Consider the following 14,764-nt stretch of genomic DNA (forward strand, 5'->3'; position numbering starts at 1 on the left):
TTTTAGTCCATCTTTATTGTTTTACATAATGACATCACTATTTCCCTGTTTTCAGCTTTATTTAGTCTTGATTTATTTTTGTGATTTCCGTATCTGTGTTGATACCTGGTTGCTCTGTCCTGTGTTCTCATCTTGGGTTGATATCTGATATTATTGATTTTCTAACCAGAAGACTCCCTTTAGTATTTCTTGTGGTTTTGGTTTTTAAATATTCCCTAAACTTCTGTTTATCTGGAAATCTCCTAATTTTACCTTCATATTTCAGAGACAATTTTGCTGGATATATGATTCTTGGCTGGCAGTTTTTTCCTTTAATGCTTTATATAAGTCATCCCATTGCCTTCTTGCCTGCATGGTTGTTGCCGAGTAGTCCGAGTTTATTCTTATCGACTCTCCTTTGAGGGTGGCTTTTCATTTATCCCCAGCTGCTCTTAAAATACTCTATCTTTGGTGTTGGCAAGTTTGATTACAATACGTCTTTGTGACTTCTTTTTGGATCTACCTTATGTTGGGTTTGATGAGCATCTTGGATAGATATCTTCTCATCTTTTACAACAACAGGGAAGTTTTCTGCCAACAAATCTTCAACAATTGTCTCTCTATTTTCCATTATTCCTCCCTATTCTGGTATTCCAATCACTCGTAGGTTATTTCTCTTGATAGAGTCCCACATGATTCTTAGGGTTTCTTCGTTTTTTTAAATTTTTTGTCTGATTTTTCTTTGAATATATTGGTACCAAGTTTTTATCTTTAATCTCATTCATTGTACCTTCCATTTCCTCAATTCTGCTCCAGTGGCTTTCTACTGAGTTGTCTTATTCTGTAATTTTGTTGTTAATCTTCTGAATTTCTGATTGCTATCTCTCTATGGATTCTTGCAGCCTATCGAATTTTTCATTATGTTCTTGTGTAACCTTTTTAATTTCTTCAACTGCTTTATCTGTGTGTTCCTTAGCTTTTTTTGTGTTTTGCCTGATCTCTTTCCTGATGTTTTGAAGAGTTCTGTATATTAGCCTTTCCTATTGTACACCTGATAATTCCAGAAGGACATCTTCATCCAGAAGATTCCTCGATTCTTTGTTTTGAGGGCTTGTTGAAGCGATCATGGTCTGCTTCCTTATGTGATTTGATATTGACTGTTTTCTCCAAGCCATCTATATGTTATTGTATTAATTTATTTTGTGTTTGCTTACTGTATCCTAGCTTTTTGGTTTTATTTGTTTCGATATGCCCAGATAGGCTGCTTGAGTGAGCTAGCTTGATTGTTTTTGCCTTTGAAGCTCCAACTTCCTGTCACCAGATGGCTAGAGCTGTTATCAGGTATATGAACCTAGGAGTCCTTTCACTTTTCTTATATGGATTCAGCTCAGGTGTCCAAGTATAAGGTCCAGGCTCTGTCCTACAATCTTAGAGGGGTAGGGGTGATTGGTGTAGGCACAGGTATCTGGTTGCGGCAGGGGGTCATGCTCTGAACAAGAGAGGTGGCAGACAACCATCCCCTGAGTGTCTGTGAGGAAAGTGCATCTCCGTTCTCTGGAGCATACATGTGGGTGCGTTCTGCAGCTGGACTATGGGCAACCAATGCTTTTGGTTGTAAGGACTGGGAGGCACCACTTATCTTTGGACACATTTTGCGGGTGGCTAGGTGATGTGGGTGGAGTCACTAGTCCTCAGGCCCCTAATGTGTGTAGGTGAGGATCCTGTTTAATAGGCAAGGCAGTGTCAAACATCAAAAACCCATCTCTCTTCCACACGGGTAAAACAGTTGAAGTCAGATATCAAGCATCATCTCCTGACATGGGCCTACACAGGTCCATGCAGGGGTGAAAGTATTCAAAGTCCATGGACCATTTGTGCCTGGATAGAAGCCACTTCTGTCCTGAGCTCCCCAGCTTAGTGGAGGTGGCAGAATATATCTTCCCCCAATTGTTAATTTATTCCTTCTCTAAGGCGGGGAGAATGGTTCAGGTTGCACAGCAGGACCTATCTCAGGCCCAGGGAAATCAATAGCCACTGAAGCTGGCTTCGGGACTGGGGGCTTGGTAAAATAAACACAAGCACTTAACTTTTGCCAAGAGCGCTGTTCTTCTCTGGTTCTGAAGGTGTGAGTAGAGTGCATGGTTCTCTGTCTCTCCCTGAGGAAACAGCTTCTGGAATGTTACTGCCAGCCCCATCATGGTTGCTCCAAGAGATCATGCCTGAGGGGCACTGGTTTCTGCTGAGTCAAGTCTGGCAACTCCTAGCTACTTCTGAACCGTCTCTCCCTCCCCCTGCCACTCAGTTTGATTTCTTAGCTTTCCTTTGATATTCAGGGCTCCTGGCTTCTCATATATATAATCGTTTCACTTGTTTTTCTGGGTCTTTGTTGTAAGAGGGATCATCAGAGGCATCTGATTACTTCACCATCTTGGCCCTGCCTCATGAGTCTAACTCTTGCTACATTCACCCAACAAAAGTTTTATAGTCCATTTCATCTCATTCTGCTAAAATGGTATATACCACTTTTGCATTCGATCACTAATATAGTCGTATTTAAAAAGAGGGTACATCATAGATAGCTAAGACACACACACACACACACATATATACACATATGACTCACATATCCTGTTTGAATGTATGAGTAAGCAGAGGAGGGGGCATCACAGATTATCAGTTGTTAGGGCCTTCGCATGACTTAATTTGGTCCCATCCCTAATGCTTCTAGGTCTCCATTCCTTCTCAGTTGGATGTCTGATAAGGCATGGGGGAGGTTCTTTTGGAGGCTCCCCAAGGGAAAAACCATATTACACAGCTTGCTGACATAAGCTACACATTCTCTGGATGACTTCTTGGGCTCTCTTGGGTCCCATTATGCTGGCTGGAGTCTGATTACCTCCTGCAGTGTTTTCTTGGCTCATTGGAAAGTCACGCATCCTTGATGCACTAAATACAGGTAAGCCCAAGCTTACAATGTAATTGAGTTGTGACAAACCACACTTATGACTGTTGTTATTTTATACATTTTATTGTCAGGAATTGACTTGACGGCACTGGGTTAATGTGTACTACATACAATGTTGTATCGCATAATTTGCTGATGTTATCATTCTCATTTGCAGATGTTCAATGTGATGATTTATAAATATATTGATAATAAAGGCAATAATAATAAAAACTAAAAAAAAAATGAGGTATTCAATTAACGTCAGAACTGATTTAGGATGGAGTTGTCAGTACGGAACCCTGTCATAGGTCAGGGCCTACCTGTGCCAGCAGTGCACGCAGTTCCCACTGCTACCATCTCTCCTTACTCTAATGTTTTGGGTCTCAAACTCTAGTGGACTATATCGAGCTTTCCCAAGGACTCCCTCACTAGGCTCTGTTTTGCCAACCTTGGTGGGCTTGGGAGTTTGTATTGTTGGAGGATCTGGCTGGGAAGCAAGGTGCTAGATTCTTCCTCTTCTCGGCCCCCTAATGAGCAGCAGTCTTGGATCTCTCCTCCCCAATTGGTTTGAGGAAAGCCAAAGAACTCCCCACTATGTCTATAAAATTTATCTTCTGATTGTTTAGGCTGTATGGCTTTGTGAGAGCAAGGGTCAAAGGAATAGTTTGGCCACTTCTTAGTAAAATTTTGAGGGCTATATGTACAGCCTTTTGCCTCTAGCTTTGGGGAATAAGCAGACACTGTGAATCTACAGACATTTCATTATACTTTCATTTTCTTCCTCTTGTTATAACTTACGTAATTATCTCATAGGATTCAGACATTCTTGGCCTTGGTATACCATGGCCTTCTAATGAGCTTAGCAGCTTCACATATTTAGAGATGAAGGGAACATTGTTACATGGTGAAAGGCCAAAAAGTCCCATTTGGCCTGCTGTGACAGAATATAACCTCACACGTCATTTAACCTCTGTAGCCTATATTTGTCTCCTCTTTAAAACAGGGGACTATCACTTGTCCCAAATAATTTGAATTTTGGGAAGTATCAAAAGAGATAGTCAAAATCAAATTCGTTTACACAGTGTAAAGTTACAGATATCATGAGATTATTTTTAAAATTATGTTTGGCATTGTGACTTTAAATTATATGAATTGAGTAGTTTTATGAATATTTAAAATAAGGCTTATTCTTCCTGGAAATCATGAATAAAAATTATCCTACAACAAAATGAAAACTTCATCATATCATCTGTGCCTGTCCACTTTTAGGCAGAGAACTTATGAGGGCTCTGTTTTTTCTTGGATGCTCTCTGTCCTCAAAGTGAAGTAACCAAAAATGATGCCATCCATACACCCTGAAATGAAAGGATGAATGATGTCTTTATTTTTATTTAAAAAAAAAAAATGATTTCCCTCAAGTATTTCTTAATAGAACAACTGAATATATTCAGTCATATTGGGAAGGATGAGTTTTCTTTTGCTTTGGCTTAATGGAGTCTCTGGATTCTATGAAAAAATTCCATTGCCACTCTTGTTGCTATAAGCCTTGTTATCAGTGTTGAAGAGACCCTGGCTGGTTATTTAATGCCGTGATTTATGCCATATTATTTGACTAAGAGTCTTGTTCCTATCAAACGTAAGAAAGCTCCTGGAGTGAGGAAGGCTTTGGCACCAGCCATAGCCTTTCCCGAAGTGATATCACTGGACTGCGTTGCAAGGAGACCAGAGGAGGGCCCTGGTTCAATGTCACCTGATCTCTCTGCCTTTGGTTTTCTCAGCTTTAAACTCAGGTTTTTGGGCTGGATGACCTATAATATCCCTAAAGCCAAGGTGCCCAGCTAGAGAAAAGTGCCAACTGTGCAAAATAAAATACTGTCTGGAGCCTACAGATTTAGGCAATTCCAGAACCATCATAAGGCAAAACAAAATTCAGATTTGACGCGAGGAGAGAGAGCATTTCTTTAACCACTTCTTCCTAAACATTGAAATAAGGCAGATAACGTCAACGTAGGGATGTTAGTCTATTTTGTTATTGCTGTTAGGTGCCATCGAGTTGGTTCCAACTCCCAGCAACCCTACAGGACAGAGTAGATCTGGCCCAGAGGGTTTCCAAGAAGTGGCTGGTGGATTTGAACTGCTGACTTTTTAGTTAGCAGCTGAGCCCTTAATCGCTAGCCACCAGTCTATTTTATGTAATGTGAAATCCCAAATTCAGAAAACAATAAACTAGGAATGACTGATCACTTTCCAAAAGATTCTTCACTGACAAGAACATTACACAAAAACCAAACCCAGGAACTGATTTGTGAGTAACATTATGCCTTTCACAACAACTTTCTGTTACATCCTAATGCCAACACATGACTCAAGTAGACTATGTGACTACCAAAGAACTGTAATAAATTCGCGCTATTTCTTGGGGCCCCTGGACTTATTAGGGACAGTCACATATATTAACTCATTTTATGCTTATAACAACCAGAGAAAGTTGGAATTGTCCACATTTTGGAGGGCAGGAAGCAGGTATTGGAGATTTTTGTGGCCAAGTCTCACAGCTAGTGAGCAGCAGAGAATTTTAAACTCACCTGCTCGGATCCAGTTCCGGAAACTTCAGGAACCTCCTTTGTGGAGGTCTATAAAACAGGGACCAAAAAAACCCCAAATCTGTTGCCGTGAAGTCGATTCTGACTCATAGTCACCCTAAATGACAGAGTAGAACTCCCCCACAGGGTTACCAAGGACCACTGGATGGATTCGAACTGCCGACCTTTTGTTAGCAGCCATGGTTCTTAACCACTACACCACCAAGGTTTCCGTAAAACCGGGACATAGTCCGCCAACAACAATAGCTGCATGCTGTGTTGTCTCTGGGCCAGGCCCTATGCTACACGCTGTACACTCATTTTTCAGTTAGCCCTCAAAACAACCCTATGAGCTAGGTATTATTACTAGCAATTGTTTACTCTTTAAAGAGAGAGTTTTGCTACCAGAGTAGGCGCCGTGGTGGTGCAGTGGTTTAGCCCTCTGCTGCTAACTGAAAGGTCGGTTGGAATCCACCAGTTGCTCCACAAATCTGGGGTTTCACATTACCCAAAATAGACTGACCCTCTTGTGTTGATGTTCTCTGGCTTATTTCAATATTTAGAAAGACGTGCTTAGAGAGGAGCTCTCTCCTCACATCAAATCTGAATTTTGTTTTGCCTTAGGATTGTCTGGCAGTCTGCTTCCGCGGAGATTTACAGCCTTGGAAACCCTGTGGGGCAGTTCTACTCTGTCCTATAGGGTCCCTATTAGTCAGAATTGACTTCACAGCAATAGGTTTGGTTTTTTGGTTCACGCTTAAAGAACAGTTGGTGGGGCGGCAGGTGGGCGTTACCGCCGCCAGGCCAACCCTCTGAAGCGTGAATGAGGGTCTCTAAATTTTGGGGGACGGAAGTGGAGGATTGTCTCGGTCTTTTGGTTTTCTGAAGGCGTGAGGAGCCTCCTCCTCGGTTGTCTCCACATGCTGTCCCGGATCTCCCCGAGGCTGTGCGCCTCTTTGCGCCCTGGGATGTATGTGCCCAATTACAGCGCTCACACACCGGAGTGGTGAGCAGAAGGGCTGAAGGAGGGCGCAGACCGCAGGGGCAGAGGCTGAAGGCGCCCACCGAGCCGGCAGCACGGGCATCAGCCATGGCCAAGCTACTACCGGGTCCGGTCGCGGCCTCCGCGATCTCAACCCAGCCAGAGCAGCGGCTTATCCCGGCGGCTCAGCTGACCTGGGGGCGGGCCGGGGCCCTGGGGCGGGGAGAGCTTACTCCCCGCCTTCTTCCCAGCGGACGAGAAAGCGTCCCCGGCTGCACCCTGCAGCGCGGGGATCCCACCCGTCTGACTCGCCGCAGCGCCAGCTCCCGAGATGCGCCCTCACTTGCTCCTGCTGCTCGTGCTGTGCCAGGCGGGCCACATTGCCCGGGCGTGCAGCTACAGCTTGCGGGGAAGCTGGCGGATCCGCAACGCGAACGGCTCGCTAGAGCTGCCCGGGACCGTCCCCGGCTGCGTGCACAGCGCCTTGTTCCAGCAGGGCCTGATCCAGGTACTGTGTGCGACCGACCGACCGGCCGCGAGCCCACGGTCTGCGTTCCTCTGGTGGTGAGAGGGGCCCGGGAACGGCTTGGCAGCCCCCGAGCCCTGGGCTGTTCTCGTTGCTTTTGCACTAACTTGCCCTTTGAATGTTCTGGTTTGTGGCGAGAAATGCCAGGCCAATTTATCTCCTGTTGGCGAAGAGCACCGCTGGGGTGCGGGGCTCGATCGAGTCTAACCAGCCCACGCTGGAGCATCAGTAATTCTGGAAGGCGGAAGTTTAGATAGAAAAAAACATTTCTACCAGCAGTTTCTTTATTGCTGTAGTTCTCGACTGAGGCGCATATGCAAAGGACATGCAGTCACTGAAAGTCACAGGTAGGGAATTACTGTCTCGACTGTTGCTAAGCAAGGGTTAACTGTATCCAGTAACTCCTCAGGGTTTCATTTTCGCTTTTAAACCACAGGAAGCAAGGTTTTGGATTGATATTGCACATAGGTTGAGGAGAATGAGAACGGCAAAAGTAAAGTTGGGTTTGGCAGTGCTAGGTAAAGGCTGAATAATTTTTAAAGCTGATTGGGATGTGAAGAAAGGTGCTCTTTCCTTTCAGGATGTGTGTGTTTCTCAATAAAATAGATGCTCTAATTTCTAGAGATCTGGGGCACGGTGAGCAGGGGCATGGTGAGCAGACGCTTGTGGGGGACACTTTCCTGTTTGGCAGCCTGTGCGCGTAGGTTTGCAGACTTCCGTCTCCACCGCGACTGTGGTTCCACCTGCTGCACGTCGTTTTCTCATTATCGGTTTTTGCTTGGGACAAGATGCACATGATAAATGTTTGCACGCATTAACCCAACCCTCATAACAGCTCTATGGAGTGGGTGTTCTGTCTGGATTTTACGGATGATAGAGTTACGGAAGGAGACGTGGTGATGCAATGGTAAAGCGCTCAGCTGGCACTTGGAACCCAAACTTTGGCAGCTCCGCGAGAGAAAAACCTGGTGATCTGCTCCCTAAAAAAGAATCAGAAAACCCACTGCTGTCCAGAGAAGTCATTATGTAAGCAGACTTCCACATCTTTCTCCCACTCAGCAGTTGGTAGGTTGGAACCACTGACCATTTGGTTAAACACTGTGCTACCAGGGCACCGCACCCTAAAGATTACCGCCTAGAAAACCTTATGGAGTAGTTCTACTCTGTTACATGGGGTCACTGTGTGTGGAAAACGGACTGGACCGCACCTGACAACAACATAACATGTAGTTATGGAGCCAAAGGAGATACAAAATTTGTCTAAGATCACACAGCAACTAAGTGGCAGAAATGGAATTCTAACACAGATCTGCCTGGCTCCATAGCCTGCATTCTTAACTACAATGCTACATTTTTGCTGATTTTTTGAAAGCTCATGCATTTTTGAAGCACCCTGGTTGAATGACTGCAAAATTTCTGAATTGATGCTCTTTACTTTTTTACCCCCAAGAATGCATATCAGAAAGGAAGTGACTGCTGGAAGTGACATTGATCACTGTTTATTTTTTTAAGTAAATAGTTCTCAAACTTAAGTATTTTAACTATTTTTAGTTAACAAACTACTTGTGACATAGACCACACTGACCTTGGCACTCTGAGGCTTTGAGAGTGCCTGTGTTTATTTTGCAGGGTCTCTCCTTGCCTCTAGGTCCTTGAGTGGCGCAAATGGTTTGCACTTGACTATTATTAACCTAAAGGAAACCCTGGTGGTGTAGTTAAGAGCTACAGCTGCTAACCAAAAGGTCGGTAGTTTGAATCCACCAGGTGCTCCTTGGAAACTCCATTGGGCAGTTCTACTCTGTCCTATAGGGTTGCTTTTGCGGATTAGGGAATACCAGGCCTATTGATAGTAGTCATTAACATCAGTATTATTATAGAGTAATATGATGTTGTTATTATTCTACTGCTTTATTACAACATTCCTTTTGGGTGCTGCTCTCAGGAATTATTTGACAGTTTAGACCTGATATTGGGCAAAATACTGTGTTTACATGAGAACTTGGAATAAATTTTGCTAAAGTCATTCCTTTATTCATTCATTTACCTAATGAATTATCCCATAAGTATTTATGGAATGTATTATGGAATAAATACCTACAATGTAGCAGGAGCCTTCATGGCGCAGTGGTTAAGAGCTCGGCTGCTAACCAAAAGGTCAGCAGTTTCAATCCACCAGCCACTCCTTGGAAACCCTAGGGGGACAGTTCTACTCTATCCTATAGGGCTGCTATGAGTCCGGCACACAGTAACACAATGTGGCAGGCACTATTTTAAGTGCTTGAAATGGAGTGGTGACAAAAACAGTCTTTGCCCCAATGTACATTCTAGTGGAGGAGACAGACAATAAACAAATTAACAGGTAATGTAATGATTGGTGATGCATTGAAGAAAAATAAAGGAGGGTAAAGGAAGAGAGCGAAGGCTGCTTGGGAAGGGCTGTAGTTAAAGAAGAGTGGCTAAAGACAGCCTTTTAGATAAGGTGGCTTTTAAACAGAGATCTTTTTGATAAAGCCCCCTCCAAAAAAACCCAGTGCCGTCGAGTCGATTCCGACTCATAGCGACCCTACAGGACAGAGCAGAATTGCCCCATAGGGTTTCCAAGGAACGCCTGGTAGATTTGAACTGCCGGCCTTTTGGTAAAGTGACTTTTAAGCAAATGAGCATTCCCTGCAGAGAGGAAACAAAGAGGGGTGCAGGGTGAGGACAGGCCCTGAGGTAGGAACATGGTTAACAAGTTCCAGGAATTGTAAGAAGGCCAGTCCTGCTGGAGCCCTGTGAGCCAGTCAGGAGGTAGATGAGGTCAAAGTAGGAGACTAGGGCAGATCATGCAGGGCTTGTGAGCTGGAGACAACACTTTGGATTTTATTCCACATGTGATGGGATGCTGTTGGGGGTTTTGAGCTTAGAGTGGTATGATTAGGTTTGCCTTTTAAAGAGGTTATTCTGGCTGTTGGGTGAAGATTACCATGGCACAAGAATAGAAGCTTGAGACCAGCTAGGGCACTATTAGACTTGTGCAGGCAAGAGATGATTTCTGGCTTGGACCAGGATGCCAATACCAGATGCCATCACGTGGATTCGGTTTCATGGCGACCCCATGTGTGTCAGAGTACAGCTGTGCTCCACAGGGTTTTCAATGGCTGATTTCTCAGAAATTTAGTTAGCCAGGCCTTTCTTCTGAAACACCTCTGGGTGGACTCAGACCTCCAACTTTTCGGTTAGCAGCCGAGCACAGTAACCTTTTGCACTATCCAGGAACTTCAAGGTATTAGCAGTGAAGTGGTGAGACACGGTTGTGAGAGCATAGAATCAACAGGATTTTTGAGTTGGATTTGTTGATGGATTGGGTGTGAAGTGTGGAGAAAGAGGAGTCAAGTAACGCTTCAGGGTTTTCAGTTGACTAAATAGACTTTGTATTTCCTGAAAGGCTATGTTTCATAGGTGACTGTTCAGGTTTTCTACACAGGATCAAAACCTTAGGTGTCTTGGAAAGACTTTTGAGCTTCCTGCTAATGGTTATCATTCATTCTGCTTTACTGTTAGGAAGATGCTGTTGTTAGTTGCTCTCCGAGTTCATTCTGACTTGTGGAGATCGATATTGCGACCCCATGTGTGCAGAGTAAAACTGTTCCATAGGGTTTTCAAGGTAGTGACCTTTCAGAAGCAGATTGCCAAGCCTGTCTTCTGAGGCACCTTTGGGTATGTTCAAATCTTTTGTCTAAAAGTCGAGTGGTTAACCATTTGTGCCATCCTGAGACTCCCAGCCTTAGGAATAAAGTAGAAATGAGTATTTCATAGGATACCACGTTCTAGTGAGACAGAAAACCTAATTACCATGTGATAGAAGTGCTTAGATAAGGAAACTCTTTTTGGGAATGTTCTTAGAGCTTTCTGTGCAAGTCCTCACTTGTGTAAGTTCTGAAAGCTTTATTATTTTTTTAAAGATATTCTTAGTGTGCCAAAATTAGAAAATATACAGTAGATGAGAAACAAGAAACATTGGAAATCTGGCTTCCAGAGATAGCCACTATTAAAATTTCAAAATACAGGATATTCATTTGGAATTTTTTTATGCATACACATTTATAATAAATCTTAAAATATATTGGTTAACAACTTTTTAAAACTTAGCAAAGTAATATTAGTGGCTATTTTCCATGTTTACTGGCTCTTTTTTATTCCATTGTATACACTTACCATCATTTATAATCAGTCCCTTATTGTTAGATCATGCACTGAATTCTCATATATTGATATACTTTTCTTATTCCTTTTCTTTTAATCTTTTAAAAAGGAGTTATAAAAGTTTATTGCTTATGGTACAAAAATAGATGCAGAAAAATATAAAAAAAGAAAAAACTACACACATAATCCTAGGCAGCAGAGAGAGCTACAGTAAAAACTTTATAACTTTTCAGATTTTTCCTAGTATACACAAAGAAATACAGTAATATAAAAATGAAATAATTCCCTTAGATGATTTTGTAAGCTACCTTTTCATTTAAAGTAAGTGGTGAATATCTTTCTGTGCCTATAAATATAGATGCAGCTTAATTTTAATAACTGTGTAGATGTCATTATAAAGATAGGTTCTTACCAAAAATCTATACTTTAAAATATAAGAAAACATAAATACATATGATATTAAAAAATGATAGGCACCAAATGCTTAATGTTTCTTTCTCTAAATTTTCTTATATTCTTCACATGTATTTGGGACAGATGGTCAGAGAAGGACATTTTTTACATGTGTAAATTTATAAAATGCATATAAACTATAAGATTATATCATAGGAGTGAGAATGTGACTTCCCACAAAATGCTCCTTTAAAAATTTTTTTTTTTTAAATTCCTAACAAATTCATTTTAATCATTCTGTCCAAGGAGCCATGATTCTGTCCATGGAGGCCCTAACATGCAAGCTACCACCCATAAATAAATTCTAATAGAATATGTGTGGGTAAGTGTATGTTTTATGTTTTTGTTCTCTTTCTGTAGCAAAGAGTTAGTTTCCATGTGACTATGTTTGATATGTTTTGGAGAAGGAAGTCCCATGATTATGGTCCAAAATGCCTAAACATAAATTTGTTCTTAAAACAGAAGGTACTTTTTCTGGTTGCTGTACAAACCTTCTGAAGAGGTTTTAAAATACTTAAGAACGGAATGTATGGTTTTATTTGATCATTTTATGATGTGAAATGGCCGCCAAAGCTGTTAAGAAAGGATCCATTGAAAGGTTCATATTTCTTCTTCTGAAAGTTTGACTGCTTAAACCATGTGTGACATGAAGGAGATAAATTAGCTAATTACTGTGCATTTGAAATTTAGATTTGAACAGAAATAGTCACCAGTAATAATGTTGCTTAGTTTTTGGGAAGAGAGAACCATGAGGTTTTTTTTTTTAAATAATATTTTATTGTGTTTTTGGTGAAGATTAACACAGTAGTCCAGTTTCCCATTCAACCATTTCTACACAAGCAGTCCAGTGACATTGGGTACATTCTTCACAATGCGTGAAGCCTCTCATTATTTCTGTTCTGTTTCACTTAATCTAGTTTCCCTGTCCCCTTACATTCTCTAGTGAATAATTTCCTTTAGAAGGATGAGCACAAAGCTGATTGCTATGAAGTGGAGGTTAAAGATGTCCCAAATGTCCAGCTTTTTCAAACTGTTGTACCACTCCATTATCTCAAATATAAACTCCTCCTCCTCCCCTCAGTACTCTCCCTCCCATCTTTTGATTTTGTATTCACCACAACGTCTCACAGAACTCACAAACCGTCAAGGAAATGGCCACGCAGTTGTGGAAGCTGGCAAGTCCCAAACCCATGTGTCAGGCATCAGGCTGGAGGCTTCTCCTGACTTGTGTGTTTGCAAGGGCTGATGAACTGAAATCAGGAGATCAGATGACAGGTTGCTGCCTTAAGTTCCAAGAACTGGAGGTCAGATGATGATGGATCAGGTGCAGGATCCAGAACAATAGAGAGACCTTTGCCAGAGCATTTGTATATGTTTTGAGAACAGATCATACCTTCAAGGAAATTCCCCTTACTTGAGCAAGGCACTGCAAGGGTATGACTTGAATAAGAGTCGTAAGGGTGGTGACTGGGCTAAGAGTGATGACTTGAGTCACATCTTGTAGTAAGATGGTGACTCAAGATACATCCCACCCTAATCCTGCCTCATTAACATAACAGACAACTCACTCCCAAATGGAGCCATAACCACAGGCATAGAGGCTAGGATTTATTAATATATCACAGAATGGAGGATAATTACATCAGAGCAGAAAATGGAGGGCAGTTACATCAGACCACAAAAATGGAAATGACTACATCATTACATAACTGCCAAATCACAGCATCACATAATTGCCATACCACTGAAAATCATGACCCAGTCAAGTGGACTTATAACCTTAACCATCACAGATTCCATACACCTTATTTGTATAGCCCCACCTAATCATTGTGTAGAAGTCACAAAGACTGTGGCTAGAAAGGCCATATTAAATAATTCACTGCACTGCAATTCTCATTTTTGTTTTAAAGTAATTGTTGACTGTTTTGCCTTATACAGGTGATTTAAAAAAAAATTTATTATGCTTTAGGTGAAAGTTTACACAGCAAATTAATTTCCCATTCAGCAATTCATATACAAATTGTTCCATGGCATTGGTTACTATCCCTGCGATGTGTCAGCACTCTCCCCATTTTCGCCCTGGTTTCCCAGTTTCTATCTCTCCAGTTTCCCTGCCACTCTTTGCCATCTCTTCTTAGCTTTTAAGCAAATGTTGCCTATTTAGGCTCATATAGTTGATTGTTCTAAGGAGCACATTTCTCATGGATGTTGTTTATTTTGTAGGCTATTATTTGGCTGAAAGGTGACCTCTGAGAATGGCATCAGTTCCAGGTTAAAAGGGTGTCTTAGGGCGATAGTCTCAGGGGTTCCTCCAGTCACTGTCGTTCCAGTAAGTCTGGTCTTTTTTATGAATTTGAGTTTTGTTCTACATTTTTCTCCCATTCTAACTGGTCCTTCTATTCTGTCCTGGTAGCTGGGCACCATCTAGTTCTTCTGGTCTCAGGCTAGAGGATACAGGGGTGTGTGTGAGCCATTAGTATTTTGGACTAATTGTTTCCTTGAGTCTTTGGTTTCCTTCACTCTCCTTTGCTCCAGACAGGAAGAACCCAATAGCTGTGTCTTAGATGGCCGCTTGCAAGCTTTTAAGACTTCAGACACTACTCACCACATTAGGGTATAGAACATTATCTTTATGAACTACATTATGGCAATTGACCTAGATGTCCCCCAAGACTATGGTCCTTAGCCTTCAATCTCAGTAACTCAGTCCCACGAGGTGTTTGGATATGTCTAAGAAGTTTCCATAACTGTGCCCCCACGTGCTCTATTATATGTATGAATGTACATACAGCACATACGAATATATGTATTCAGGTACCCCACAGCTATACCCATATATGCACTGGCGTGCCCTCCCATATGCCCTCGCCCATCTGTATAGCATACGTATGTACCTATGTAACTACCCACAAATTTTTGGTTGTTATTACTGTTATTGCAGAATTGTGTATGGTATAGTAGTTACTGTATTTGTCCTTTATTCTTTTTTTTTATTAACTTTTATTAAGCTTCAAGTGAACGTTTACAAATCCAATCAGTCTGTCACATATAAGTTTACATACATCTTACTCCGTACTCCCACTTGCTCTCCCCCTATTGAGTCAGCC

General features: G+C 42.0%; 1 protein-coding gene across 1 annotated transcript in view; it reads left to right on the plus strand.

Moving 5' to 3' along the window:
• The first annotated feature begins 6,736 nt into the window (after positions 1 to 6,736).
• MANBA (mannosidase beta) overlaps positions 6,737 to 14,764 on the plus strand; it is a 143,444-nt gene continuing 135,416 nt past the window's right edge. Inside the window, exon 1 of the mRNA XM_049885603.1 lies at positions 6,737 to 6,998. Within this exon, the coding sequence (XP_049741560.1) occupies positions 6,822 to 6,998 (177 nt within the window). The 5' untranslated portion in view covers positions 6,737 to 6,821. The remainder of the gene's footprint in view (positions 6,999 to 14,764) is intronic.

Source organism: Elephas maximus, chromosome 5, assembly GCF_024166365.1.
Source record: "Elephas maximus indicus isolate mEleMax1 chromosome 5, mEleMax1 primary haplotype, whole genome shotgun sequence".
NCBI lineage: Eukaryota > Metazoa > Chordata > Mammalia > Proboscidea > Elephantidae > Elephas > Elephas maximus.